This window comes from Fundulus heteroclitus, chromosome 12 (assembly GCF_011125445.2).
Source record: "Fundulus heteroclitus isolate FHET01 chromosome 12, MU-UCD_Fhet_4.1, whole genome shotgun sequence".
NCBI lineage: Eukaryota > Metazoa > Chordata > Actinopteri > Cyprinodontiformes > Fundulidae > Fundulus > Fundulus heteroclitus.
Genome location: NC_046372.1, coordinates 22,584,814 through 22,609,450, shown reverse-complemented (window position 1 = coordinate 22,609,450; position 24,637 = coordinate 22,584,814). Strand labels below are relative to the sequence as shown.

Sequence of the window (24,637 nt, the reverse complement as noted above, 5' to 3'; positions counted from 1 at the left end):
ATATTTAATATAAAATGTTAGACAGACTTTAAAAAGCCCAACAGCACCACTTATACAGTCCAACAGTGTGTTTAAAGTTCATGGAAAATTACGTTAAATGATTGCCTCGTTAAGCACCAGCCAATTGCGTTAGGACCTCATCCTTCTATCCCATAAGGCTTTGCTCATAACCTCCCCCCCCCCCCATGTATCCTCCTCCACCCCATCTCCTCCTTCATGCCCTCAAGCTTCATCTGGCCACTTCTCCCCTCCAGCCTCCACCCCTAGTGTCTGGACCCTGGGGGGAAGACTTCACTAATCCTAATCCCAAAATGAACATCCAAGATCATAGACTGCCTGGGCTCTGAGAGGCAAACAACTTGTCTAATTTATGTCAACAAATCTCTATAATTGCCTCTTTTTGTCTGTGTGATTCTCTCCAGATTGAAATGTTCTTTTCTTTGAAGTTATTCTGCTTGCAATTATTAAATAGAGGCAGATTTTTCTACGCAGCTCCATCTACTGTATACAATGAGAACTGTATGTGGTGTTGTGTGTCTGAAGCGGTGGTATTAAAGGTAACGGCCTTCACTCTGAGACCAGGACCATCCCGTTAAAGGAGCTACGCTAAGATATTCCTGAGCTTTCAACCAGCAAACACACACAAAGCGTCTCCTTACGGTTCTCATCCTGAGCGATGCACTGCAGCGGGATGCCGAAGAAGGACGTGTAGGAGTCGTTGTACCAAACCAGCAGCTCTGTTCCTCTGGGGATGTCCATGCAGGCTCGGTAGAAGATGGTGGACCTGCAACACAAACACAGGCATGTTTTTTTTTACGGGGAAATGAGCTGTTTGGGAGCGTCTGAATAACAAGAGGGGAGGAAAATAACGGAGCAGGCGGCTGACCATCCTCAGGCCCCGGGTCCACCAAAAAACAAATGACTTAAGCATTCTGCAGGGGAGAAGATGGAAGACGAATAAAAACCAAGAAGTTCCTCCATCTGATAACGGCCTCGGTTCACACCAGACCAAACTCGGAATGATTTATGGGAAATATCTGGTGTCTCTCACTCTCCACAGAGCAGCTGAGTTTCGCCATGTTGTTCAGTTATGTATGCAGCGAGCCGCTGGTTCCTGGGTCACACCGCCGCTGGAATAACACGTCCCCCGCCCAAAAACATCATTCTAACAACATGAGCAAAGCCCACATTCAAAACCACAACTTTATTTTCCAGCCCAAACTATTTTAAAACATTTTTCCCACATGTTTGCCTCTCTCGCTGTTGGCAGGGTGGCAGACAGAGCAGATTATAGCTGAGAGGTCACAGGTTCAATTCCCACAACAGCTCCCAAACTGCCCTCACTGTGTCCTCTAGCCAGAAAACTGATTCATTTTCCCAAAAATGTCTGAATTTAACCATTCCTCAAACAACATTATTATACGCAGATAATTTAAAACCCTCTGGTTTGCTTGTTAGGAAGTTTCCGATTTGAATTAAACTTCATGATAACCCCCTGATCCAATTAAAAATGTCGGGTTTGAGACCATTTAACAAGTTGTCTGCAACCATTAAAAAAAAACCTGACGGTTCAACATCCAACTCAAACCCAAATGAGCTCCATACACGTATATCACAGAATAAGACTAATTTTTATTTTCCAAAAGAAAATTATAATTTTATAAATAGCATAAAACAAAATCCACATAATTGCCTTCATCCAGTAAAGTTTATATAATGCATTTTATTTGAAAGCACCTTTCATAACACCCATTACTGTAATGAAAGGTGTTGTGGGGTTTGTGGGAAACTGGGAGTGTCCATTGTTGTCATACCTGTCAGCATATCTGGTTCAAGGCCAACCGTACATGTCTGCGTGTGTGGGAAACACCCGTTCGACTAAAGGCGACAAGGTCTGATCTGATCGCATTTCTGCACTGACAACCTTACCAGAGGTTTGAAAATGATCGCAGACTGAGAAACAAGTTGGTAAGTGTACTAAAACTCTATTCATATGATTTATTTTGCACATTATGTATAGGAAACATAGAAATATCCAGATAACATATCAATAATCAGGAATCTTTCTTGTCATTATGCAACCATAATAAAATTCTGATGAGACGCCGGCTTAGAATGACACATATAACACATACATCAGGTTGAATATACTGAACACACTTCCTGAGAAGCTAAAAAGAACAAAAAGTCTTTGTATTTGATAAGATTTAAATATCTGAGTAAAAAAAAAGACAGACAGCCATGAGTTTAGTTATATAAATATACATGTACTAGGGCTGCACAACATTTTGCACATTTATCAACTTTGCATTATCACTGATCGTAATGTGCATATCGTAAAGAAGTGCCTGGAGCGCAATAAGTGTTAGCTAATTATTTAAGCACCCTGCATTCAGGCTCTCAGTGCCCTTATATATTTGGCATTTGTTGTTTAATGCAAAATAAAAAGTTTGTGAAGACGAGAGGGTAAAGAAACCACAGCTAAGTTGTTTCATTGCCATAACATCAGAAGTGGGACAGAAGCAACCTTTCCATTAACACCTTATGTTTGAGATGTAAATGTGAAATGTTTATGTTTTTTTTTTTCAGCTGGAGAGACCACTCGTTATATGGGGTCTGTGTTTGCTATGATCCTAAAGCAGAAAGAGATTAACACTTTACTCTTTTTCTGTATTTATCGCAGGCTATATTGTTATCGCAACATTTACCAATATTATCACATATTATCAATATTATGCAATATTGCATCTTTTTCTAATATCGTGCCGCCCTAATACACAAACAGCATAAGTTACATGTGTTATTTATGGATCACTTGTGGGATAAACATCCTGTTTCATAACAGACAGCATATTGTCAATATTAGCTGCTCAAATATGTTTTAACCTTGACTGTTTGATGATCATAAAAACAATTCAAATAGCATTTCTCTTTTCTAGTTAAACATAAATGAAATCCATAGCTTCTTTTTTTGTACTTGACATTATATGTAACCAAACTTGATGTTAACATTGTGTAGTTTCAGGTAAATGCAGCACCCTCCATTAGAAACAGCGCTGAAATTTCCCTGAGCTAAAAATGGCGACAGGTGAGTCTGGAACTACATAAATATTTAGCAGGTTCTACAAGTGAAACGTTATTGAGTAAAATATTGTTTTGAGCTCCTTAATATTGCGAACAGAAAGGTTGTATCGGGAGCCTAAACAGTTTTGCACACAAGCACACTTGAGTCAGTTTGACACATTTGGAACAACTTGAGCCAAGAGTTTATTTGCATGTTGATCGGATTTATCAATAGGCATAAACTAACCCTCTCTTTCGGGTTAGAATTTCATTGAGATTGAGCTTAAACCGATTACAATATATCGATTGACTTGTTTATGACACATTTTAATTCCGATCTGTCGCTAGTGTTAACCATCTAATAACAATAATCAGCATATCCACATTAATGAGGTACTTTGCATTGAGCATTTATTGTTGATTCTGGATATGTGCAGATTTGATTTATGAAGGAATATTGCTTGCTGATGTGTGTGCACATGGCCTTATTAGTCTGGTTTTATTTTTATTTTTTTTCACATATGCCATTTATGGTCATATGTACACTTTTAGCATAGATCCTATATAATGTTTTAAAAATCAGACTCAAGATTGTGTTAATAAGGCTGCATGACAGTTTCAGTACCTTGCTGCAAAGTCAAACATTTAAAGATATTTTAAGGTTCAATTCAATTTATTTATATAGCACCAATCCACATCATGTCATCTCAAGGCTCTTTCCAAAGTCAGACTCCATCAGATCCTCCAGGTTGGTCAGAAAGTTTCCTCTCTAAGGAAACCCAGCAGGTTGCATCAAGTCTCTCCAAGCAGCATTCACTCCTCCTGAAAGAGCGTAGAGCCACAGTGGACAGTCGTCTGCATTGTTGATGGCTTTGCAGCAATCCCTCATACTGAGCATGCATGAAGCGACAGTGGAGAGGAAAACTCCCCTTTAACAGGGAGGAGAACCTCCAGCAGGACCAGAACCAGGCTCAGTGTGAACGCTCAAACGCTAAATTTGATTGTTTGAGCAATAATTACTATAGCGGTCTGGAAGTAGTGGATAGATATGCAGAAAGCCGGGCGTACACTGTACGAGTTTATGTCCTTTTCTGGCCGATTCTTCAGTCGTGCGAGAAGTTTTTGTATCGGGCCGAGTTTCAGCTTGATGGTGCGTCCTGCGTTGTGTAGTATACAGGGGAAAACGAGGAGCGATTAGCTTCTCACCACCACCTCCCGATCAGATATCAGACGGTCGGATGAAAATCCAACATGTCTGAAATTCAGTCGGCCCTGGTGAGTGATCGTGAGCGCCTCCTGCTGTTGAAGCGGAGTTACGTGCGTCTATGAGCCGATTACCCCCAGCCTCACACACTGCGCATGTGCAAACAAGGAAATTCTTCTTCTCAAATGAAAACATAGGAGTGGAGAGAAGCATGACGGCGGTACGTGTGACATGGAGTCAAACTACAGAGGAGTAACTCGTAGAATTACCAAGGCAGCGCGTTTCATTCTAGTGAGCCTCATATTTGAAAGTGGGCATCGACACTTCTGCCTTTTTCTTCTTCTACTGTTTACGTTTGGCTTCTGGGTAGACGAGTCAGAGTAGCGCTATCTCTCTACGACGCTGAGTCTGACGTTTGGGTTTTTGAACGTACAGTGTGAGCAGTACGATCATCAGAGCGTCGGGCCGCACAGTAAGAACAGATATCGTGAGCTGTGAACTTTTAAACCCTGCGGGTTCATCGTACTGTTTGAGCTGAATCTGAGTACAACGATTAAAAAAAATCGTACAGTGTACGCCTGACTTAACAGGGTGACTCAGACACTTCTACCAAAGTCTTGCTGGGTGGTCTTGTCAGCAAACACCAGGGAATCTTTAGTCCTGGGCTTCAGCCTGGCAGAGATCCTGGGTTCTCTGTTAGCAAGCTGGCAGGAATGGACGGGTCAATTCTTGGCATCTTAGGTCCTGTTTACACAACAGTGTTTGAGGTAAAAACTGAAAGATTTTGTTCTGAGTTCAACAACACCGGACTGATGGATGGATGGACTGTAGATGATTAGTTTGGGATACAAATAAAATTCAGTTGAACAGTTTTGCTATCAAGATATGTGCAACAATACTATGTGGCAAGTTACTGAAAGTAATTGTACTTTTTCATAATAAAATAAAACACAACAAAATGAAAATATTATTGATAAAAAAAATCAATTCAACTTTTTTTTTTTTAAACTTCTGTTTTCAGGATCTGATCTGAGGATTGTGTTGTTCGGTAAAAATGAAGATGGGAAAAAAAGACTCAGCGATTTCTTGACAGACGGAAAACCGCCGCAGAAAGTGAAGTCATTTGATGTGATTTCTGGAGAATGGAAGCGAAAAAGTTTCACCCTGATAAGAACCGGAGACATCCTCAGCGCGCCTGTGGACTCAGTCAGACACGACATGAGGGTGTGTGGGACTCTCTGCCCACCAGGACCAAACGTCCTGCTGCTGCTGGTTGAGCCGTCAGACTTCACCAGGGCCGACATACGAAATCTGAAATCTGTCCTGAGATTTTGGGGGAGCGAAGCTTTTAATTACGCGATAATCATCACAACTGAAAATGACCAGGTAGGGACTTTTATCGTGAACCAACTGGCCACAGAATGTAGACAAAGGATCCATAAAGTAAACCTATATGAAAGCTGGTTTTCTGACAACAATCTCCAAGAACTGATAAAGAAAATGGAGGATTTGGTGAGAGAGAACAAGGAGCGACATTTAACATTTGCTGAAGACGCAAGTCCGACCCTGTGCCCTAAGAGTTGGTCTACATCTGGAAAACCCCATCTGAACCTGGTCTTGTGTGGGAGGCATGCACGCATAAAAGCTTCAGTGGCTCGAGCCATCCTGACAGACAATTATTTAGGTGCATTTGGCGGCTCACAGGTTGTTAGAAACCAGGGAGTTGTCCTTGGACATCGCGTGTCCATTATAGAGCTGCCGGCGCTGTACAGAGAACCAAAGGAAACGGCAATGGAAGAAGCCTATAAATGTGTTTCCCTCTGCGAACCTGAAGGCATCCACGCCTTCATCTTTGTCCTACCACTGAGCTGCTCCACTGAGGAAGACAAGAGGGAAATGGAAACCGTTCAGGACATCTTTACTTTTGGAGTCAATGATTTCACTATGATTATTTTTACTGTGGAGGCGTTTCACAACTTGTCTACAGCGTTGAGGTTTCTGAAGGAAAACAGAGATGCTCAAGATCTCTGTCGGAGTTGTAATGAACAGTACATGGTCTTCTACACCAGGGCTGAGCAGCAGATCCCTGAGGTGTTGCAGTTGGTCCTGGCAATGACAAAACAAGGAACCAAAAGTTTTACAAGAAACATGTTCCCCAAGCATCCTGGGAGGAAGTCTAAAGGGCTTCAAAGGAGTGAATCATGTAGATCAGCAAATATTCATGATTCGTATCATACTGGTACACATATCAGTATGAGTGGGTGCAGAGCAAGTCAAGTGACGATGGAGCCTCCACAAAACAACTCAGTGATGCAGAATCCTTTTATAAACCCAAGTCCGATTGTACCGAAGAGTAACGAGCCTCTCCGAATACTGCTGATTGGGAAGACTGGTAGTGGTAAAAGTGCCACTGGAAACACCATCCTGGGCAGAGAATGTTTTTTTTCTAAAGTCTCTCAAAAATCAGTGACAAAACATTGCCAAAAAGAGACAGGAGAGGTTGACGGTCGTCCTATCATTGTGGTGGACTCACCAGGGTTATTTGACACGTCTCTGACTAATGATGACATCAAGGAGGAGCTGAATCAATGCATCAACCTTTTGGCCCCAGGACCGCATGTCTTCCTACTCGTCCTGCAGATCGGACGCTTTACGCAGGAAGAGAAAGAAACTGTGGAATTGGTCAAGGATTTCTTTGGGAATAAGGCAGAGGACTTCATGGTTCTTGTCTTCACCAGAGGAGATGAGCTTCAAAACCAAACATTTGATAGTTTCCTAAATGAAAGCGAGGATTTTGTCAAGGGGCTAATTAGAGATTGTGGGGAGCGATACCAAGTCTTTAACAACAAAGACCGGGAGAATCGATCTCAAGTTAGACAGCTCCTAAACAAAGTTGATACAATGCTGAGTAAAAACGGTGGTGGCTACTTCAGCTCAGGGATCTTCAAAGTGGCAGAAGCGGCTATAGAGACGGAAACTAAGAAGATACTAAAAGAGACAAACAAGGATCTACAGAAAAAGAAGGAAAACTGTAAAAAAGAGTTTGAGAACAAAAGGAAAGGTGAGAGAGCCACACTGACAAAAAGACAAGGAACAGAACAGGGCGCCCAACGACTCAAGGAATCAGAGGAGAAAATTAGGAGGGAGCAAGAGAGAGTGAATATGGAAAGGAGAAGAAGAAACGAAGAAGAACGAGTAAAGAAAAAGGAAGAGGAGATGGAACAATATGAGTGGGAACAAAAAACTAAAGCTGGGCGGATAAGAAAGCAACCATATAGCGTAGCATCAGCAGAGGAGGCAATATTGAGACAAAGAGAAGCTCGGGAGCAGGAATTAAGGGAGTGGTGGGAGAACAGATATCGCGAGGACAAACTTAGAAGAGAAGAGGAGGAGAGACGACTACAAAAGCTGAGAGAAGAATACGAAATGGAAAAGTTTAGATATGAACAAAAAAGGCAAGAGGACGAACGGAAATGGAAGGAACAAGAGGAAAGAGGATGGAAAGAAGCAAAGGAAATATTTCAGAAAAAATTAGAAGAAATAGAGAGGATAAATTATAAAGACGCCAGAAGACAAGCTGAGCAATGCAACGATTTCAGGCACAATTACGCCTGCGACGTCTCAGCCGAGCTTGATAAATATGGAAGAGAGCTGATGGAGGTGAAGCAGAAGCAACTGCAACAAAACGAACTCATGATAAAGCAGCTGAACAGAAACAAGGAGTATCAGAAAAGCTTTGACAAGCTGCAGAAAAGACAAGAGGAAGAAATGAAGAATCTGATGGCATCACTTTGTTTACACAGTCAGACGGAGGTGACGGATAAAACAAGCGAGCTGAAGAAAAGACATCAGGATGAAATAACCGTCTGGATACAGGAACGGGTGAGGATAGCTGCAGAGAGGAAGGTGTGCAGCATTTCATGAGAGATTCCTCCCCTTTTCACTGGGTGCAAAGACTAATTATGGTGTCCATAAGACGTGGGGAAAATGTTGCTTTTTACTCATTTATATAAAAATAAAAACAACATCTGAAAGTACAGACTTAGAAATCTTGAACCAGTTGGATGGAGAGCTGGTTTGAGTTAACCTCTCATTGTTAGGGGGAGGGGCTTAACTCTGCTACAACAATAGTCATGTTAATAGCATACATTGAATGTAGATTTTAACAGACTTTAAGATTTGATTGATGTTTTTGAAACTTAGTTTTCTTTCATTAACTTTGCACAAATGGAATGCCAATGAATGTCATTCAACTTTGCATTATTCAACAGATATTTTGGAGGAGATTTTGTTGCAAAGGTTCAGGAGAAATGCTCTGAAACAAAACAGAAGCATGTTTATCTGTAAAAGAAAGCAAACTTTGCAAAATTGGGACAGAAACATGCCCTAAGTAGGTAGACATATGTGTGAAAAAGATAAATCGTGTCTAATTAGATTTTAAACATGCTATATATTGCACATTGTGAGTATAGTGGAAAGTTGTATGTATTGCACATGAAATAAGAGAAATTACACATGTTTAATAATATAAGCAATTTCAATCTGAAAAACTCACACAGAAAGAAGAGACAATTAGAAGAATTTATTGATACAATATTTTAAGACTTTGGCGCTCAGACCTCGGCAGGAAACATTCACGCTGAATTATACTTCAATATGCATAAGCAGGTGTATGAGAATAGGAATGATCCCCCAGGCCTGAAACTGGTGGTGGAGTGGAGATAGAAGAAGTTTGTTTAGTCCATATGATGATCTGCTTGAGCTAAATGTCCAATTTGATAAACACAGGTTTGCATGATTGTCCATGATGAGCAAGCTTGAAGCGACTGTGGAGAGGAAAAACTCCCCTTTGGGAAGAAACCTCTGGCAGAACCAGGCTCAACATGGCGGTCTTCTGCCGGACCGATTGAGATATGACAGCGAATTCTGTAGAATCCAGGAGGAATTACACTCTAATAGGAACAAGGTTGTAGGAGCACATAGGAAAGCCAGATGGAGCTGCTATGATGGTGGAGAAGGGGATGGAGGTGGGTTGAATCCGGTCATGGGTTGAGTCCAGATCAGACATTGCACAGCGACTGCTTGCTTGCTGGGTAGAAGTTGAGCTGGATTTAAAGTTCTTTTAAGACGGATCCAGGATACTGATTGGCTTTGAGGAGGAGCAGTTCAAAGCTGATTGGCTTGCGTTGGAGGCGAATGAGTCCCTGATTGATGGAGGTAAGCAATGAGTTTCTTCAGTCTGAATTTCCGCATTTAGCTCCATGTGTCAGTTTGTGATGAGTTGATAAAAAATGTTAAAAATAATGTTCAGCACAATATATAACTGTACTAACACAAGTTTGTGTCAACCTTTCTTCACTCTTTGTTTATTATTAATACTCTAAACCTTTCTTTAGATTTTTTTGTGCTGAAGGAGGTAAAGAAAGTTTCCAAAAAACAATTTGAAGACTTTGTTAGATTTCGCAGAACAAGTTTTGCTGTTAGTTCTTTAACTAAAAACTGGGGCGACTGGGGAGTGGTTTATTTTTAGGCATTTGGGAACTTAGCTTCCTGTTTGACTAGTTTATCAACAGAAATTCCTGTTAGTAGCAGCTCTGCTTACGGCATGCAGTAGTTTCACTTCAAGGTCGTATGTTGTGAATTTAGGCCGATCTATTAATAGAACCATTTTCCAGCACCAGTCATTATTAGGAAGTTAAATGTATATGGCCGGTCCAACCCATGAACAGAACTACTAAGTCATATTTGTGCACAAAGAATTTGTATGTTTGATGTGTGAATAACCAGAAAATACCAAAATGAAACAAGAATAAAGAAAACTTTACAAACAGTAACTACTAAAAAGTGACACTTATGTTGTGGTTCCACGGTTACACCCATTATGGCACAAACAATTAGCTTCAGCTCAATTACACGTTTCAGATGTTGGATCTACAACAACCAAACAAAGGAAGGGTCAATGTTGAATACAGACTGGAGTCTCCTAATCAAAGCGAGCATTTATGGTGTTGTGGTATTATTACTATTTGGTCTTTCTGTATCGGTTCATTCCTTTGTGTTTAGTTTATTGTGTTCTGGTCTTTGTTTATTTGGTTTAGACTCTTGATGGTAGGAACACTCCTCCTGAGATTACGGTAAGGCGTATTGCCTCACTTCCTGTTTTCTGTTGCTGCAGTGTGGATTGTGGTTTGGTGTTCCAGACTCCCGATATATTCTGGTAAAAATGTTACCTAGTAACCTTAAAGATGCTAAGAAGAACCGTCAAGGTCCCCAGTCCTCTGGTAGAAGACCCAAAATAGAGATGAAGAACCTACCACCCTAATCAGGAGTATGAGGGATGAATGAGAGAGCAGTTTATATATATATATATATATATATATATATATATATATATATATATATATATATATATATATAAAACAGCTAGCGCGTTAGCCTATTCACACCAGGAGGTTTTCTCCCAGCTGAAACTTGAATGTCGCTCTCAAACTTCAAAGCATTTCAAATAAACAAACAACGCTTAGCCTGATTGGGGGGGGGGGGTAAAGACTGGCAGACCGCCAGGCTGATAATACACTGGGGGAAACTCTGTATAAATAAACTACTATGTCTGTTGTGTCTGCCTGTATATATAATCTGTGTCTGTGTCAAAAAGGGTAACACGTTGTGGCCATAAAGATTCTTGATTCTTGAACATTGTCACTGCTGTTGGTGCCCATGTTCTGCTACCCCTCATGTGATGTATTAAATTTCATCTCAAAACATCAACAACTCCAGGAGTACTTTTTTTCCACTTAAAGGTGGAAGCTGCAGATCTTTGCCTAAATCCAATTCACAGCAGAACAAGCAACACATGAGACTTTGACTGAAAATCATCAGCGATTGCTCGCAGTAACATGAACTGTTTAAAGCCTGCAATAAACGCTCAGCTGGGTTTACATGAAAATCAATGAATTTACAGAAACAGTTCAAAATTTACTTATTGCTTGTCTGTTATTGTAACACTAAGTCCAGATTTTAATAAAAGTAACTTTCTGCAGTGGTAGTAGACTCCACAAACAAAAGCCCAAAAATAAGCTAAATGTAAACAGACAAGTTTCAGACTATACGGCGCACTTAAAATACTTATTCTCAAACATTAATGGTGCGCCTTTTGATTATCGTTGTGCTTACTGACTGGTTTTATGTGGTACAATGCGCTCAAAAATCTGTTAAAATGTGTAAGTATGACTTTGGTTAGCAACAAAGTCGCTTCACTCAATGGATATTAGGAGCATTACGGTAAACTGTGTCACTACCTGATAGGACCCCTGAGCTGTCTAGCAGACTGCCTGACTGTAATGTCTAAACTAGAAGTGCATTCATGTAAGGCAGCCTGGAGTACGCGCTAGCAACAATAACCCTAGTACGTTAATTTAATATAAAAGTTACGTTTATTTTGGCCTTATGTTAGAAACAGGGCAGTGTAGCTACTCTGTCCTCCTGATAGAGACGGATAGAGAGCTGTGGACGTGGAGGACGGATATTACACACTTGGGAAGAATATTTAATGCGCCTTATAGTCTGTCCTGATTTTTATTATGCCCAACCCATATTATGCAGGTTGCGGTGACTAAACATGTGGCAGTGGTTTTAGAAGAGAAACCACTGCCACATGCCTTTCAAACAAGACAAAGAACAGGTTTAATTTCTGGTAAGTGAAGCTTATCAAAATATGCAAAATGCGCCACAAATAATGCCATTTGAAAAGCAAATTACGTTGATGAAAATAAAATGTTGGCAATGTCTCAAGCAAAGATTTCGGAGCTGCTGCGGGTTTCATTGTTTCAGTTAATTTAGCTTCACAAATACAAACCTGTAATAGATAGAAATAAACTATGTATTTAACCCAAAACTAAAAGTTGGTGATCTTTATTTTTTATTTACAGAAGCCATGAAAAAAATTCCTAGACATCTGAAAACCACTCACTTCCTCATTCTTTCTACAGTAAATATTGTGCAAGGCCTTTTCACCTACCATGGCGACGCCTTTATTTCAACCTGTAGAATATTTTGGTTTCGCAACAAAATGACCTTGATTTTTTTCTAGACTAGAATAAAAACATTGTTTCTTCCTAGTTGAAAAGTTCAAAATGTGAAATCAATATTATTACAAGTTAAACATTTAATTACACAGTAACTTATAGGTTTTGCTTTATGTGATTTACACTATAGAGAAACAATTATTTTATCTCTATAGTGATATTTCTTTCCAATGACGGTTTTTATGTTTTAATGGGATATTTTGTAATGTTAAAGACCTCTGAGGACCTCTCTCTTAAGTCCTTTTCACACAGGATTAGTTTTACCTAGGGACACACGCACATATACATATACATATATATATATATATATATATATATATATATATATATATATATATATCTTGAAATGTCCTATAGATCTAAGGCAATATCATAATTTCTGACACTCCAGATTCATATTCAGGCTAAAACATATAAAGTTGGATGTAATTTCTGCCATTTTGCACAAACAAATTAACTGAATGTGAAATTAACGCTTGTAAAAAATGCTGATTGACTAACGTCTTGCGGTGTTATGAAGAAAATGAGCAACTATGCTGTAATCTGGCTCTGTACAGAAGTGTGTGATTATTCATTAATGTGCACTGTTCCGAATAAATAAATAATAATAAAAAAATATATATTTAAAACACTCCTTGGTGCAGTTCGTATGTCACATCCAGGCTTCTGGTTCAGGGCTGCACTCGAGAATTGCTTATAATCTTCTATCGCTGTTTTTGGGGGCGTCAGGAGGTTATTGTGTAGCATGTGTCAATTATGAATGCACCAGTGTGTTATGCTAAGAATACGACACGTTTTACATGAAAATCGTTGTTTACTGTTGCTTGACCAAACAGAAGACTTAATTTTGATGCAAAAGAGATGGACTTTAAGCAATCATAAGTTTATCCAATCTGTGGGAACGTTTTTCCTCAACTCTTGCAATGTTTAATCATCAAAACAAACCAAAATACTAGCATCAACTGAAAATGATGAAGAATGGTAAAACAAACACGTAGATCAGACAGAACATAAAGTAAACGTAGAGCAGAGAATTACTGCGTTGTTTGGGTAACATTTATGGAAGCAGATTTAGTAAGCTAGCAGTTTTTGTAGCGTTTATAATATAGCATTAAACCGTTATTAACTATTTTCCAAAGACCAACATGAAATTATTTTTTGCCAAAAGAAACTTTTAGTGTTCAATAAGTTAAATTTAGACTGCTCTGAAGTCACGTTGAATATCTGAGGTGAATATGTAAAAGGTGTGTGGTGTCGACAGCTCCTCTCGATGCATTCCTGCAGCGTAGCATAGCACAGCTCAAAGACGGCTGCTACTAACAGCTATTGCTAGCTTATGTTGTTGGGGAGGTTTCTACCTGATGCACAGAGCGAGTACATCCGTACTGACCGTTACGCCTATGAGCACAGCGGTCTAATTTCAGCGTAATTGTGACAGCTTTCAGCGTAACTATCCATTACTCTGAAATGTGCAGGCCAGAACCCTGCATATATTGATAACTAAAGTTATTGCTTTTCAATTCATCATCATGATGTTTAACCTTTCTTAGAGCTTCAGAACCAAATATGGTATTTTTTGCAGAGTGTGAAAGCATTGCAGTTAAACTACATTAGACCTGCATATTTCTTCCAAGCAGTCTTGTACTTGTGATACGGCACATAATGATTTAATGCAACATATTATCACGCTCTGCATTATGCCCATTTTTCTGTATTCTTTGAAGGAAGATCAGCGCTTTCCTTTAATAGCCTGACAGAATTTTAGATTTATAATGAAAAAAACTTGCTTTAATAGTTTATTTTAACTAAAGATAAACATATTTTAAAAATGAACAGTCAAACCTAATCTGTTTAAACATTTATCAGGGAATAAAAGACGTTCTTACCTGTACTGTACCACCATCATGTTCTGCTCCCCACAGTGTCTCGCACAGCGGATGTATCTCATCCAACTAGATTTACTGGGATCGTTTCCATCGATAAAGTGCTGCAACGTTCCCTCTGAATCGTAGATCTACAAAACAGAAACAGAAACACTGCTGTATTTTATATGCATTTAATTACTTTTCTATCATTAATAAAGGCAAATAAGAATAACCCTAAATTTTATTTTACTCCACTTGCCAAACTTACACAGAGTCAGAGCTCTGTTTAATCATCCATGCCCCAGACTCTCAGCAGTAATGGCTTAATGGGATTCTTTATCAATAAAGTAGCTTCTATTCTAAATTAATTGATGCTTACAATGTCTTCAGTAAATGGGGCAGTGTTGCAGGTATAGTTAGAACCTGAGTTTAGAACCGTTTTGATACAGTTGAGCTTTCTGAGTTATCTAAAATCAATAGAATAGAATAGAATAGAACTTTATTGATCCCCCAAAGAGAAAATTCATATTGTCACAGCAGCAGCAGATACAACAATACAGATAAAACGGTAACAGTATCGCTGTTCCTGTGCAATAACAGCATTAAAAGCTAATAATAATAACTAAAAACAGAGCCTGTGTTTTTAAGTATTGTTGGTATCATCTAAGCCTTTATCTTGTATGTTGGACCCAATCTAACCCAATAATTTAAGGAAGTATTCCTTTTGATTAATGCCCTTATATTGACATGATTAATCTATCCTTAGTAAATGAAATGGATCAGAACTGCTGGCTTTTACGGCAGCTGTATTTAAACCGTCTCTTGATCATGACGGCTTGAAAAATTAAAGACCTATCAGGGTCCTCACCAGGATTTTTTAGGGGTGCGCGGGTGTTTTGTTACGTTCCCTGGATGCATTCCCACGGCAGAGCGTAGCGGAGCTCGAAGGGCGCTGTTTGTTAAGCTAATACAAGCTAGCGTTAGCTAATGCGGTTCAGGAGGTTTATAGCTGCACTGATGCACGTTTGAGAGCTTTACTGATCTTTCTATGTTGCTCTCGACATCCATGTCGTACTGACATTAGACCGTTACGATCAAACAGACTAATTTCAGCGTTACCTTGACAACGTTCAGCGTAACGGGCCATTACGCTGAAATGCGCTAGCGAGGAACCCTGCCTATGTCTAATGCAGCATTTAACCAGGAGTGATATTTAAACGTTTTAATCAGGTTTTAGTAGACCAGTCAACCTTCTGGATTTTTATCAGGAATTAAATAATGCGGTACCGCGCACGTGACGTCACCGTCTCAAGAGCAACGCCCCTTTTGCCGCTTAGGTAGGGCATACAGGAGAGAACGCATACAGGAGAGAACGCACGGATAACAGATATGACCGACTTTACAGCCGTTAAACTTTCCCAAGACGATGTCCCAGGCACACGGTTTACTGGTCGCACTGTCGAAGAACACACCAACCTTCAGCTCAAACGATAGCTTGAGGTTCGAGGGCTTAAAAAAAGACTGGAAAACTGGCCGAGTTGATGAACGGTAAGCTTTGTTTTTTTTTTCCTGCGCGGCGATCAAGGCAGCGTCGGCCGTTTTTTTTGTTGTTGTTTGCAATCACCGTCCAGGAATGGGTATATGTTTAATGTTTGTCTCATTTGAAATGTTTTTGAGTAAGCCTGGTAGCAGGCTATCATGTTAGCGCCTGCTACCATGATAGCCTATATGCTGTCATGGTAGCAGGCGCTACTTTATTAACATGTCGGCCACCAAAATACTCTTACCTTGACTTGATGTCGCTGGAATTGGGTCAGGATGTTCTTCGGTTGGGCCCTTTCCTCCGACAAAATGCTTGCTACATATGTACTTGAATTTGGTAACTTTTTCCGGGTTGAACTGTTGTGTAGGCCGACCGCCCCGGTGTTCCAAGCGTACACATTTCTCCTTGGCAGTCTTGAAGAAAACATCCTTCATATACGGCCGATCAGCGTAACTCGAGTCGCTGTTGCACGTTCCATAGCAACAATGTTTAAAAACCATGGTCTTAGATTTGGAAAAAGCAGTCGTTTACCGAGTAAAACCAAGGGTAACGCACGTCTCTTTTAGAGCGACACAGCGGCGGACTATGCAAGCATGCCCTACTGCGTACCACGTGATGTGACGTCATCGTGACGTTGTGTTTCTAAAAATAGCTCGCGCGCGGTACCGCATTGGGGTTCAATGGGGCAACCAAGACTGGTTTCTGTGTGACGCATCAAGCAAATCTGCATTTATATGGCAACAATACGAAGTGCAACACAGAAACAGCAACTGGGTTTATGTCTGTCCAGCTCCCGTGAAGACAAAGCAGCACAGGCAATGTTTATTTCCTCAATAAAACATGTTTTTCCTGACACATTTTCAGGACCTGTCTGAGTAAAGATGACGGTGTGTCGCTGACCGATGCAGAATAAATACTGTGAACAGAGAGAATGGATGGAAAGAAAAGCAGACATTAGAGGGGACAACTGAATTTTAACATGAATGCTGAGATCACCAGTATCACGGCTGTAATTCACCTTTGGATGTAGTAGTAAACACGTAACCACTATGAACTGTATAGAACTATGGGACAAGTCTTTAAGGTGTACAAAGAGACATCTTACTGATGCTGGGACACATTTAACTATCCGCCAGTGTCTGACTGTGAAGATGATAAAGTGCATTAAAAGCACTGAAAGCATTCAGACAGCCGGTCTACATGAGGATTAAGACCATGTGTTAATCTCAAGGCCTGTGGGCTGAATCTGGCCCATCAAGGTAATTTATCTGGTCCTAAAGAGCCAAAAAAGGTATATCATGTCATAAAAAAGAGGTGTATATCTTTTTAAAGTCTATAAAGTGGCTAAATCTCCGCCTCCTGTAGTGAATGTTGATTTTTTTTAAAGTGTGTAGTAACAGCATCCTGCCACTAGATGTCAGTTTTTCCCTCAACACATTGAAACAACCCAGAAATTTCCAAAAATAGAAGAAGTGATGCAGAATGCAGAACAACTTTCTTTGCAGATAAACTGTATAAAATTGACCTAAGGTGCTACTTTTATGTTACTGGCCATTTTTTTTATATTTCTAAGTGAACTGAAATGAAATCCTGAAATCAAAAGTATCATCTATACAGGAGCAACGGACCCTTTTAATGACTTCATGATGCCAAAGTGACCCATGTAGAAATGAGTTTGACAGCCCTGGTCTATTTCCCCTGCATTGTTACATTGTTTTACATTGCTTACATTTCAATTGTTTACAAAAATCGCTGCTGCATCTTTATCCTGAAATTTAGTGCAATTTACTGAGATTTTTCAAGCTGTATGCAAACGAAATTTCGTTCTGTACGCACTTTGTGCATTCAAAATGACAAATAAAGTTGTATAAGTCTAAGTCTAGACACAAAGCTTAGCACTTTATGTAGGATTTCCCTAAAGGAAAATCCCAAATGTCTCGCACAGGTGGATGCTGGGAGTTGTGAGCCACGCCCTCTGCTTGATCCCCCCAGGATGATCTCAAGGCACACTAGGCATGTGATCTTGGTGGATCGCGTTGCATGGTGTGAAAATGGATCTATAATGGGTGGTTCATGGTTGCGTGTTTATTTCCAGATCTATGATGTGAACGGACCCACTTAGAAGCACTAAGTGTTTCAGTGGATCACCTAAAAAACAAAACAAAAAAAAAAACAAAACTGGGGTCAAATCATAATCTGTTTGTATCCTTTATTCTTTAATCACGTGTGTTAGCCGTAGCCAAAAATGACACAACAGTATCTGCTACAGAAGGCTGGAGTCCTCCAACAGGTCTGTCAAAAATCATAAAGGGTCAATTATCATTAACATTGGAAATCTGTGCTCATGTAAGTGAATAAACTCCTAAAATTCATGTTTAACTCTAAAATTAGCTCTACTTGTTCTGTTCAACAGTATCCGTCTCTATGGCTGCTTTTTATTTGACCCATCAGGCTTGGCCAGAGATGTTAGGAATATAATTTAATCTGTAGATCTGAACGCTCTGAACAGCGCAGTAGAGACTGACGGATGACTTCAGCATGTCGGCTCATAATGATGAAACAAATACATCAGCAGGGAGGACTTTCCAGCTACTAGTGATCATAAGCAGTTAAAGCGTTTCGATCTGACCCGGCCTCTGTGTGTGTGTGTGTGTGTGTGTGTGTGTGTGTGTGTGTGTGTGTGTGTGTGTGTGTGTGTGTGTGTGTGTGTGTGTGTGCGTGTGTGTGTGTTCATTATTAATCCATCCCTCTATCCATCCGTGGTGATGCAGTCTGACTGTATTGAGGAGGCGTCGAGTGTGTTTATAAGGTGATGACCTGAGCCAATAGCCGGCCTCTGTTCTGTCCATACAGCCTGCAAACAATCAATGCAGTAAATGACTGTGAGAATCAAAGGAAACGGCCTCATTTATTATTCTCAGTATGTACGCACTTCACCGTCTGTCCCTGCATGCTGACTTCCTGCAACTCAAAGTGCAAAACTTCACAGAGCATCATCATATTCATCTATTGAACAATACAATTTGAAATTATTAATTACTAAACAAAAATGTGCAAAAGCAAAGTCTAAACAGACGTTAAACATGATTACATAAAACAAAGCGTAATAAACGCTGTGAGGGTCCAGCTCTACCTATATTAAAAACCAACGGAGTTAAAGTGAACCTTTTTAAACAAAGGGCCACTTCTAGGACGCCTAGTCCTGGAGCCTTAAACCAAGCTGATTATCAGTCCTCAGTTTTCTGGCTGAGAAATGAAAGTGTAACAGTTTAACAAGACCATGAGGTGGCAGCCAGTTACAAGCTTTAAAAAAACAATCAAGAAACTTGGAGATCAACTCTAAGTCAAAGTGGGAGTAAGTGAATCGAGGCCAAAACAGATCATATCACAAATCACTGTCGCTTAATGCATGCTCGGTATGAGGGATTGCTGCAAAGCTGCAGACGACTCTCCCTGTGGCTCTACGGTTCCCCAGGAGTGAATGCTGCTTGGAGAGACTTTGATGCAATCAACTGGTTTCCTTATATAGGAAATATTTTGACCAATCTGTATAATCTGATTGAATTTGACTTTGGAAAGTGCCTTGTGATGACTTTTTGAATTGAGAAAGCTTCCTGGAGAGGAAGCGAAACGTCTTCAACTACGAAAAACAAATCCAGTTGCTTTGTTTTTAACTTTTTTTGGAATGACCATGACCTGGATGACTGAGAATCTTCACCAGCATATTGAGATGACATGTTTCACGAATTGGCGCTATATAAATAAAATTTAATTGAATTGAATCATATATGGGCCACTTCGATCTGCACCAGCTACAGATGATCAGTGACAGATCAACAGCATGACACCCAAACGAGCAGGAATCCAACCATAGGCCATTGTGCCTTCAGATTAATATTCCCTGACAGATACCTTAAAAACGTGGATCACTCTCTCTAGGTCTTTGAAAGAGAGATGAACTTTGACAAACATCAGAGTTAGAATAAGCTGGACTTTACCTAAAATCTAAAAGCACAATTAACGGACCGCTATCTAAGGAGACCAGGGACAGTCTGGTTTCTGATACCTAAAAGACATGATTTCAGGTTTATTAGCGTTGAAGCATAGCAAAGAAGTCTGGTTGTTTAGAATTACACCTGCACCAAGCAGTCGAGGTTTGGTTTTAGGCACAGGAAGATCCGCACAGCATGACAGTGAAGTCAGGTTGCATTTATATTTATTTATTCAGCTTATCACCAGTGCCAATAAATACAATAAAAAGGAACAAAGCCCAAGAAGACACCTTGAGGGATACCAGAATGGAGAATGTAAGTGAACCGAGAAGATCCGACTTATCAAGCAGGAGTTAAAGCAACACCAGACTGTCCCTGGACTGCTTACACCTCTAAACGGCACAGCAGAGCAACGAGAGTCAACGACCATCAGAGGTAAAACCATCTTCTTAGAAAAGAGGGGGACATATTTTTCAGAGGTCTATTGAGTGATGTATCGTCCTCTAGTGGCTAGAGAACAAAATAATTGCTAACAGCCACAGTACAGGAGGGCCGGGCTGTCCATCACGAAATTATGTTTTTGGATCGACGCGTCACTAAAATGGCTAAAGCTTAGCTTAGCTTCATCTGGAACGCAAACAATAGCCACAAAGAACCGCCTGTGTGCGTCTGAACTGTGGGAGAACGTGGTGTTCTGTCAGGTTTGCAAAGTGGAGCTAGCTTATCACCTGAAGCAGAAACGTCGAGCGCTGTACAGACTGCACACCACAGCAGGGTAAGTTGTGTTCACCTTGATTTTATAATAATAGTGGCGGTGTCTAATGATTTCTAGCTACAAAGCCTGACGCTAACACTGACAGTAAATAAAAAACCTAAGGTATAGATCTCCTAGCATACTTAGAAAATTTGCAGATGAACGACAACATTGATGTAAAGAGAGGATATTTTTTTGTCCTCATTTCTTTTTTTGGGGGTCTAGGGTTTAAGTTTAGGACTCAGTTACATTTGGGTTTGGGTGGGGTAGGGCTGGGCAATATGGGCCAAAAATTATATCTCAATATTTTTAGGCAGATATACGTTTTGTCTCAATATGTTTTTCTTTTCATAAAGAATTTATAAAAAGCATCTCTGAACCAAAGCTTTATCCCAAATGTCTCACAGGCATATTTTTTTTAACTGTAGATAAATATGCAATGGATGCAAAAGGATTTCTTGGTAACCTGGGGAAGTGTTTCTGTACGGTTGGGTTTAAACTTGTCATCAACGTTGAGGCTTGACAGATAAGATTGAAATTAATTAAAATACATTTTCTCAAACCTCTGAGAGTGCAACAAAGTCCAAATACCAGTAAGCAGCAAGTTAAGCCAGATATTAGAAGCTCCTGGGCACAAACTGATAACCGCTGAGTAACAGAAATCAGATTAATTAAACATCTTAACACATTTATTCCTCCCAGTCTGAGAATGTCTTTAATTTGATGTCGTATTAAGTCCATCTACAGAAAAGTGAGCCTGTGAAACTTGCTGCTGAGGCTACAGTGAACCCACAGCTGGTTTCTAGCTTGATGCTGTTCTGTCAGGTCTTTTGGCCGCCTGTGTTTATCGAATCCATCGCTGAAAAATTCCATCTGAAAGACAAACGACCAAAGATCTCATAATGTTTAGTTCAACGGCTACAAAATGTTGCAAACGCTGCCAGGATCACAGCTCCAGCTGTCATTTTTCTGTCTGAGCACAACAATCGTGACAAAAGTAGATTCAGTTTCTTTAAAGCTCCATAAATTATTCTGCTTCAGCTTTGGTTTGTGTTGAACAGATGCAGCACAAAGCTTTATTTTCACACACTCAGATCATCCATCAGATGTAGAGCTGCTGATCAGCAAATCTTTCTCTCAGAAACCCAACAATACAAAAAGCACAACTAGAACAACTAGCCTGAATTATCAGCTGATTCTTTTAATATTGTCCCGCTCTGCTGATAAATTCTAAGAAAACATAAAAAACGATAATCGGTTAGTCCCCTGTGTTACGTCTTTTCCATTTCTCTGTCTTCTCTCTTTCCAAAACTGCCCAATGTCACATTATTTAACAGTTCAAGACAAGGGATGCTCCAAAGAAAGAGAATTAGTTTGAATAATTCCTTAAATATTAGATCAGAATGTGAATTTAATGAATCACTAAAGTGCCTCAATAGATAAAACTTTCTGCATAATCACTATAAGTTTTATTCCTTTTTAAGAAATCATATCAATACATTAAGGGAAAAAAATACTTTAAAGGGGACACATCATCTAAAATCCACTTTTTAGCCCTTAAATCCCCTTTTTTTCTCGTGTTCTGTCTGGCAGCATAGCATTAATTGTCTCAATGCCAAAAAGAGTCCAACAGATTTTACTTTCACAAGTGGAGCATTACTACCTTCCCTGTAGTGCTCCGCTTGATTTATATATGCAAGAAGCTTTATTATATATTATTCTGGGACTATTTCATGTTCAATGGACACAAAAACGGGAAGATAAAGGTGGAAAAACAGGAGAGAAACAGATGAGACAAAATGCTAAAAGGGAGAAAAGGTGAAAGAGAAAAAGGAGAGGAAAGGGAGGGAGCGATATAACATCCTCTGAGTCTGCTTCTACACCTGCAAAGAGAGATATAAAAAGAACAGCAGAACCAGCCTATAAAATATTACAGGTACAAACAAGCAATGCTTTGACTGACGAATAAATCATATTTTAGCCCTTAAATCTATTTTGTTGGGTAATTAGACTCCGTAGGAGAGCAGAACAGTTGTCTTTCTATTCTTTCTGGGTCGTATATTTAAAGCCATTCAGTTTTCTCTGTTCTCTATTATATATTCTACAATTACGTCACAGTATTTGCTGAGGAGTTGCTAAAAAGATCATGGACTTCCAACTCATCAGTCGTACGAATTCACCATTTTGATTTCTCAGTGATTTTGTAATCCAAGCTGAAGGATGCCAAAGCTACAGTCATCAGTTGTTCATTATACAGTCCCCCAGCAGACTACAAAAATGGCCGAATGGGGTGGAGGGGAACACTCTGCCATTTGAAGGGGGCGGGGTCTGAAGTGTCTCCTTTAGATTTAAAGGGCCGGCACCAAAAATGTGTAGTTCTCAGCCACACCTCAGAACAGGGGTAAAAAGGGGGAATGTGGGGGTAAATTAACGAGGAATTTAGACCAAAACATGGCAGGTCCACTTTGGATAGACAACAACTGAATGATTTCAACATGAAAAGGAAGAACTGACAAGGATGATATGTCCCCTTTAAGATCACTATAGACGATATAATAACAGTATTTTCGACTATTTATCAAAACTAAAAAAGTAAACACTTTTTTAAAATAATGCTAGACAAACTAGGACGTTAAATGCTTTGAATAAATGTTTTAAATAAATATTTCTTAAACATTTTCTCAATCTTAAATTAAAACAAAAATGTTAGAGCATGTTTAAGGGAATATTGATCTAACTTTGTTTTAGATTTAAATACAAAAGAGAAGACAAGAAAAAAAATGTTGGATTCACTTCAACCAAAACATGTCAGACATTGCCTGTTATTCCACTGGTTTAATAAACATAACCATGTAATTAGGCGCTCTGTTGTTGAGAATATCTACCATTGACGCCGTCTCTACCTACCTCTGCTGTTTGTTCTAAGCCGGGACTACAAACTTTAGACAATATTAAGAATGATGACGCATAGCATAAAGGATTACTCAAAAAAGGTATTACATGGAAAGGTTTAGCACCTAATGCATCCCGAGTGAAGCGAGAGCCGCATAACCTCCACTGATAGCAGCTGGAGACTGAAGTGGTTGACCTGTTGACACAGTTTAGAGTAAATCTTCATTTCTTCCCAGCTGAACAGATGCAGCTGAGTTATTTCTCTGTGTGTGTGCGAGAGAGAGAAAGGTTAACAGACAGACAGGAATGTGCTTCAGTTATCAGCTAAAACACTTGAGTGCCGCTCTGCACCGACACTGGCATGTAAATGGCTGCTTCGCCGTCAGAGGACCATGTGTGTGTGACGAGCCGCCGTGCTTTTATCACAGAGTGTGTGTCAGGAAGTCACTAATGCAGCTGTGAGTTATCGTGTCTGAAGGTGTTGCAACCCTCTAACACACACACAGGATCACACACATAACCAACGCCGGGCTCACGTTGAACACGGTGCAGATACGGCTGCAGCGCCGCAAGGAACCCAAATAACTAAATCAATGTTTAAACTCACATCAGTTGCATCAAATAGGATGTTTAACCGGAGGCCGCAGCGGTTACCGGATCAAGCTCCTGAATTTCACGAGCTAATCAGCAAACGTCGGGCGATAGACAGGATAAAGTTCAGGTGACTTTCAGAATAAAATCACTGCACCAACTTAGCTAGCTTGACTGGTGTAAACAAAATGGCGACACAGAAACATGAGGAAACGGGGACTTTTGGAGGATGAAATGGGACATTTAAGCGCACGGATAACGAGTTTTGCCCTAAAAAAAATTAAAACCTGGGCTGTTTTTAATCATTTATGAGGGACAGCAGCAAAAGGGGCCAGCGCCGTTTCCACAGCTGGAGCCGCAGCTGGCCAGTGTGAGTCGGGATTTGTGGAAAACCGGAACTGGTTTTCCACAAATCCCAGTCTACATGTGCTTTGTGGATCTGGAGAAGGCATTCGACCGTGTCCCCCGAGGGATCCTGTGGGGGGTACTCCGGGAGTATGGAGTACCGGACCCTTTAATAAGGGCTGTCAGGTCTCTGTACGACCGGTGTCAGAGTCTTGTCCGCATTGCCGGCAGTAAGTCGGACTCGTTTCCGATGAGAGTTGGACTCCGCCAAGGCTGCCCTTTGTCACCGATTCTGTTCATAACT

The 24,637-nt window shown here is 40.1% G+C and overlaps 1 protein-coding gene across 3 annotated transcripts in view; it reads right to left on the bottom strand.

The window, feature by feature from the left end:
* prdm6 (PR domain containing 6) overlaps positions 1-24,637 on the bottom strand; it is a 100,628-nt gene that overhangs the window by 40,920 nt on the left and 35,071 nt on the right. For all 3 annotated transcript variants that reach the window (XM_036144287.1, XM_036144286.1, XM_036144285.1), the window contains exons 5-6: positions 14,238-14,365; positions 660-784 (exon numbers count right to left, since the gene is read on the bottom strand). In XM_036144287.1, the coding sequence (XP_036000180.1) occupies positions 660-784; positions 14,238-14,365 (253 nt within the window). The remainder of the gene's footprint in view (positions 1-659; positions 785-14,237; positions 14,366-24,637) is intronic.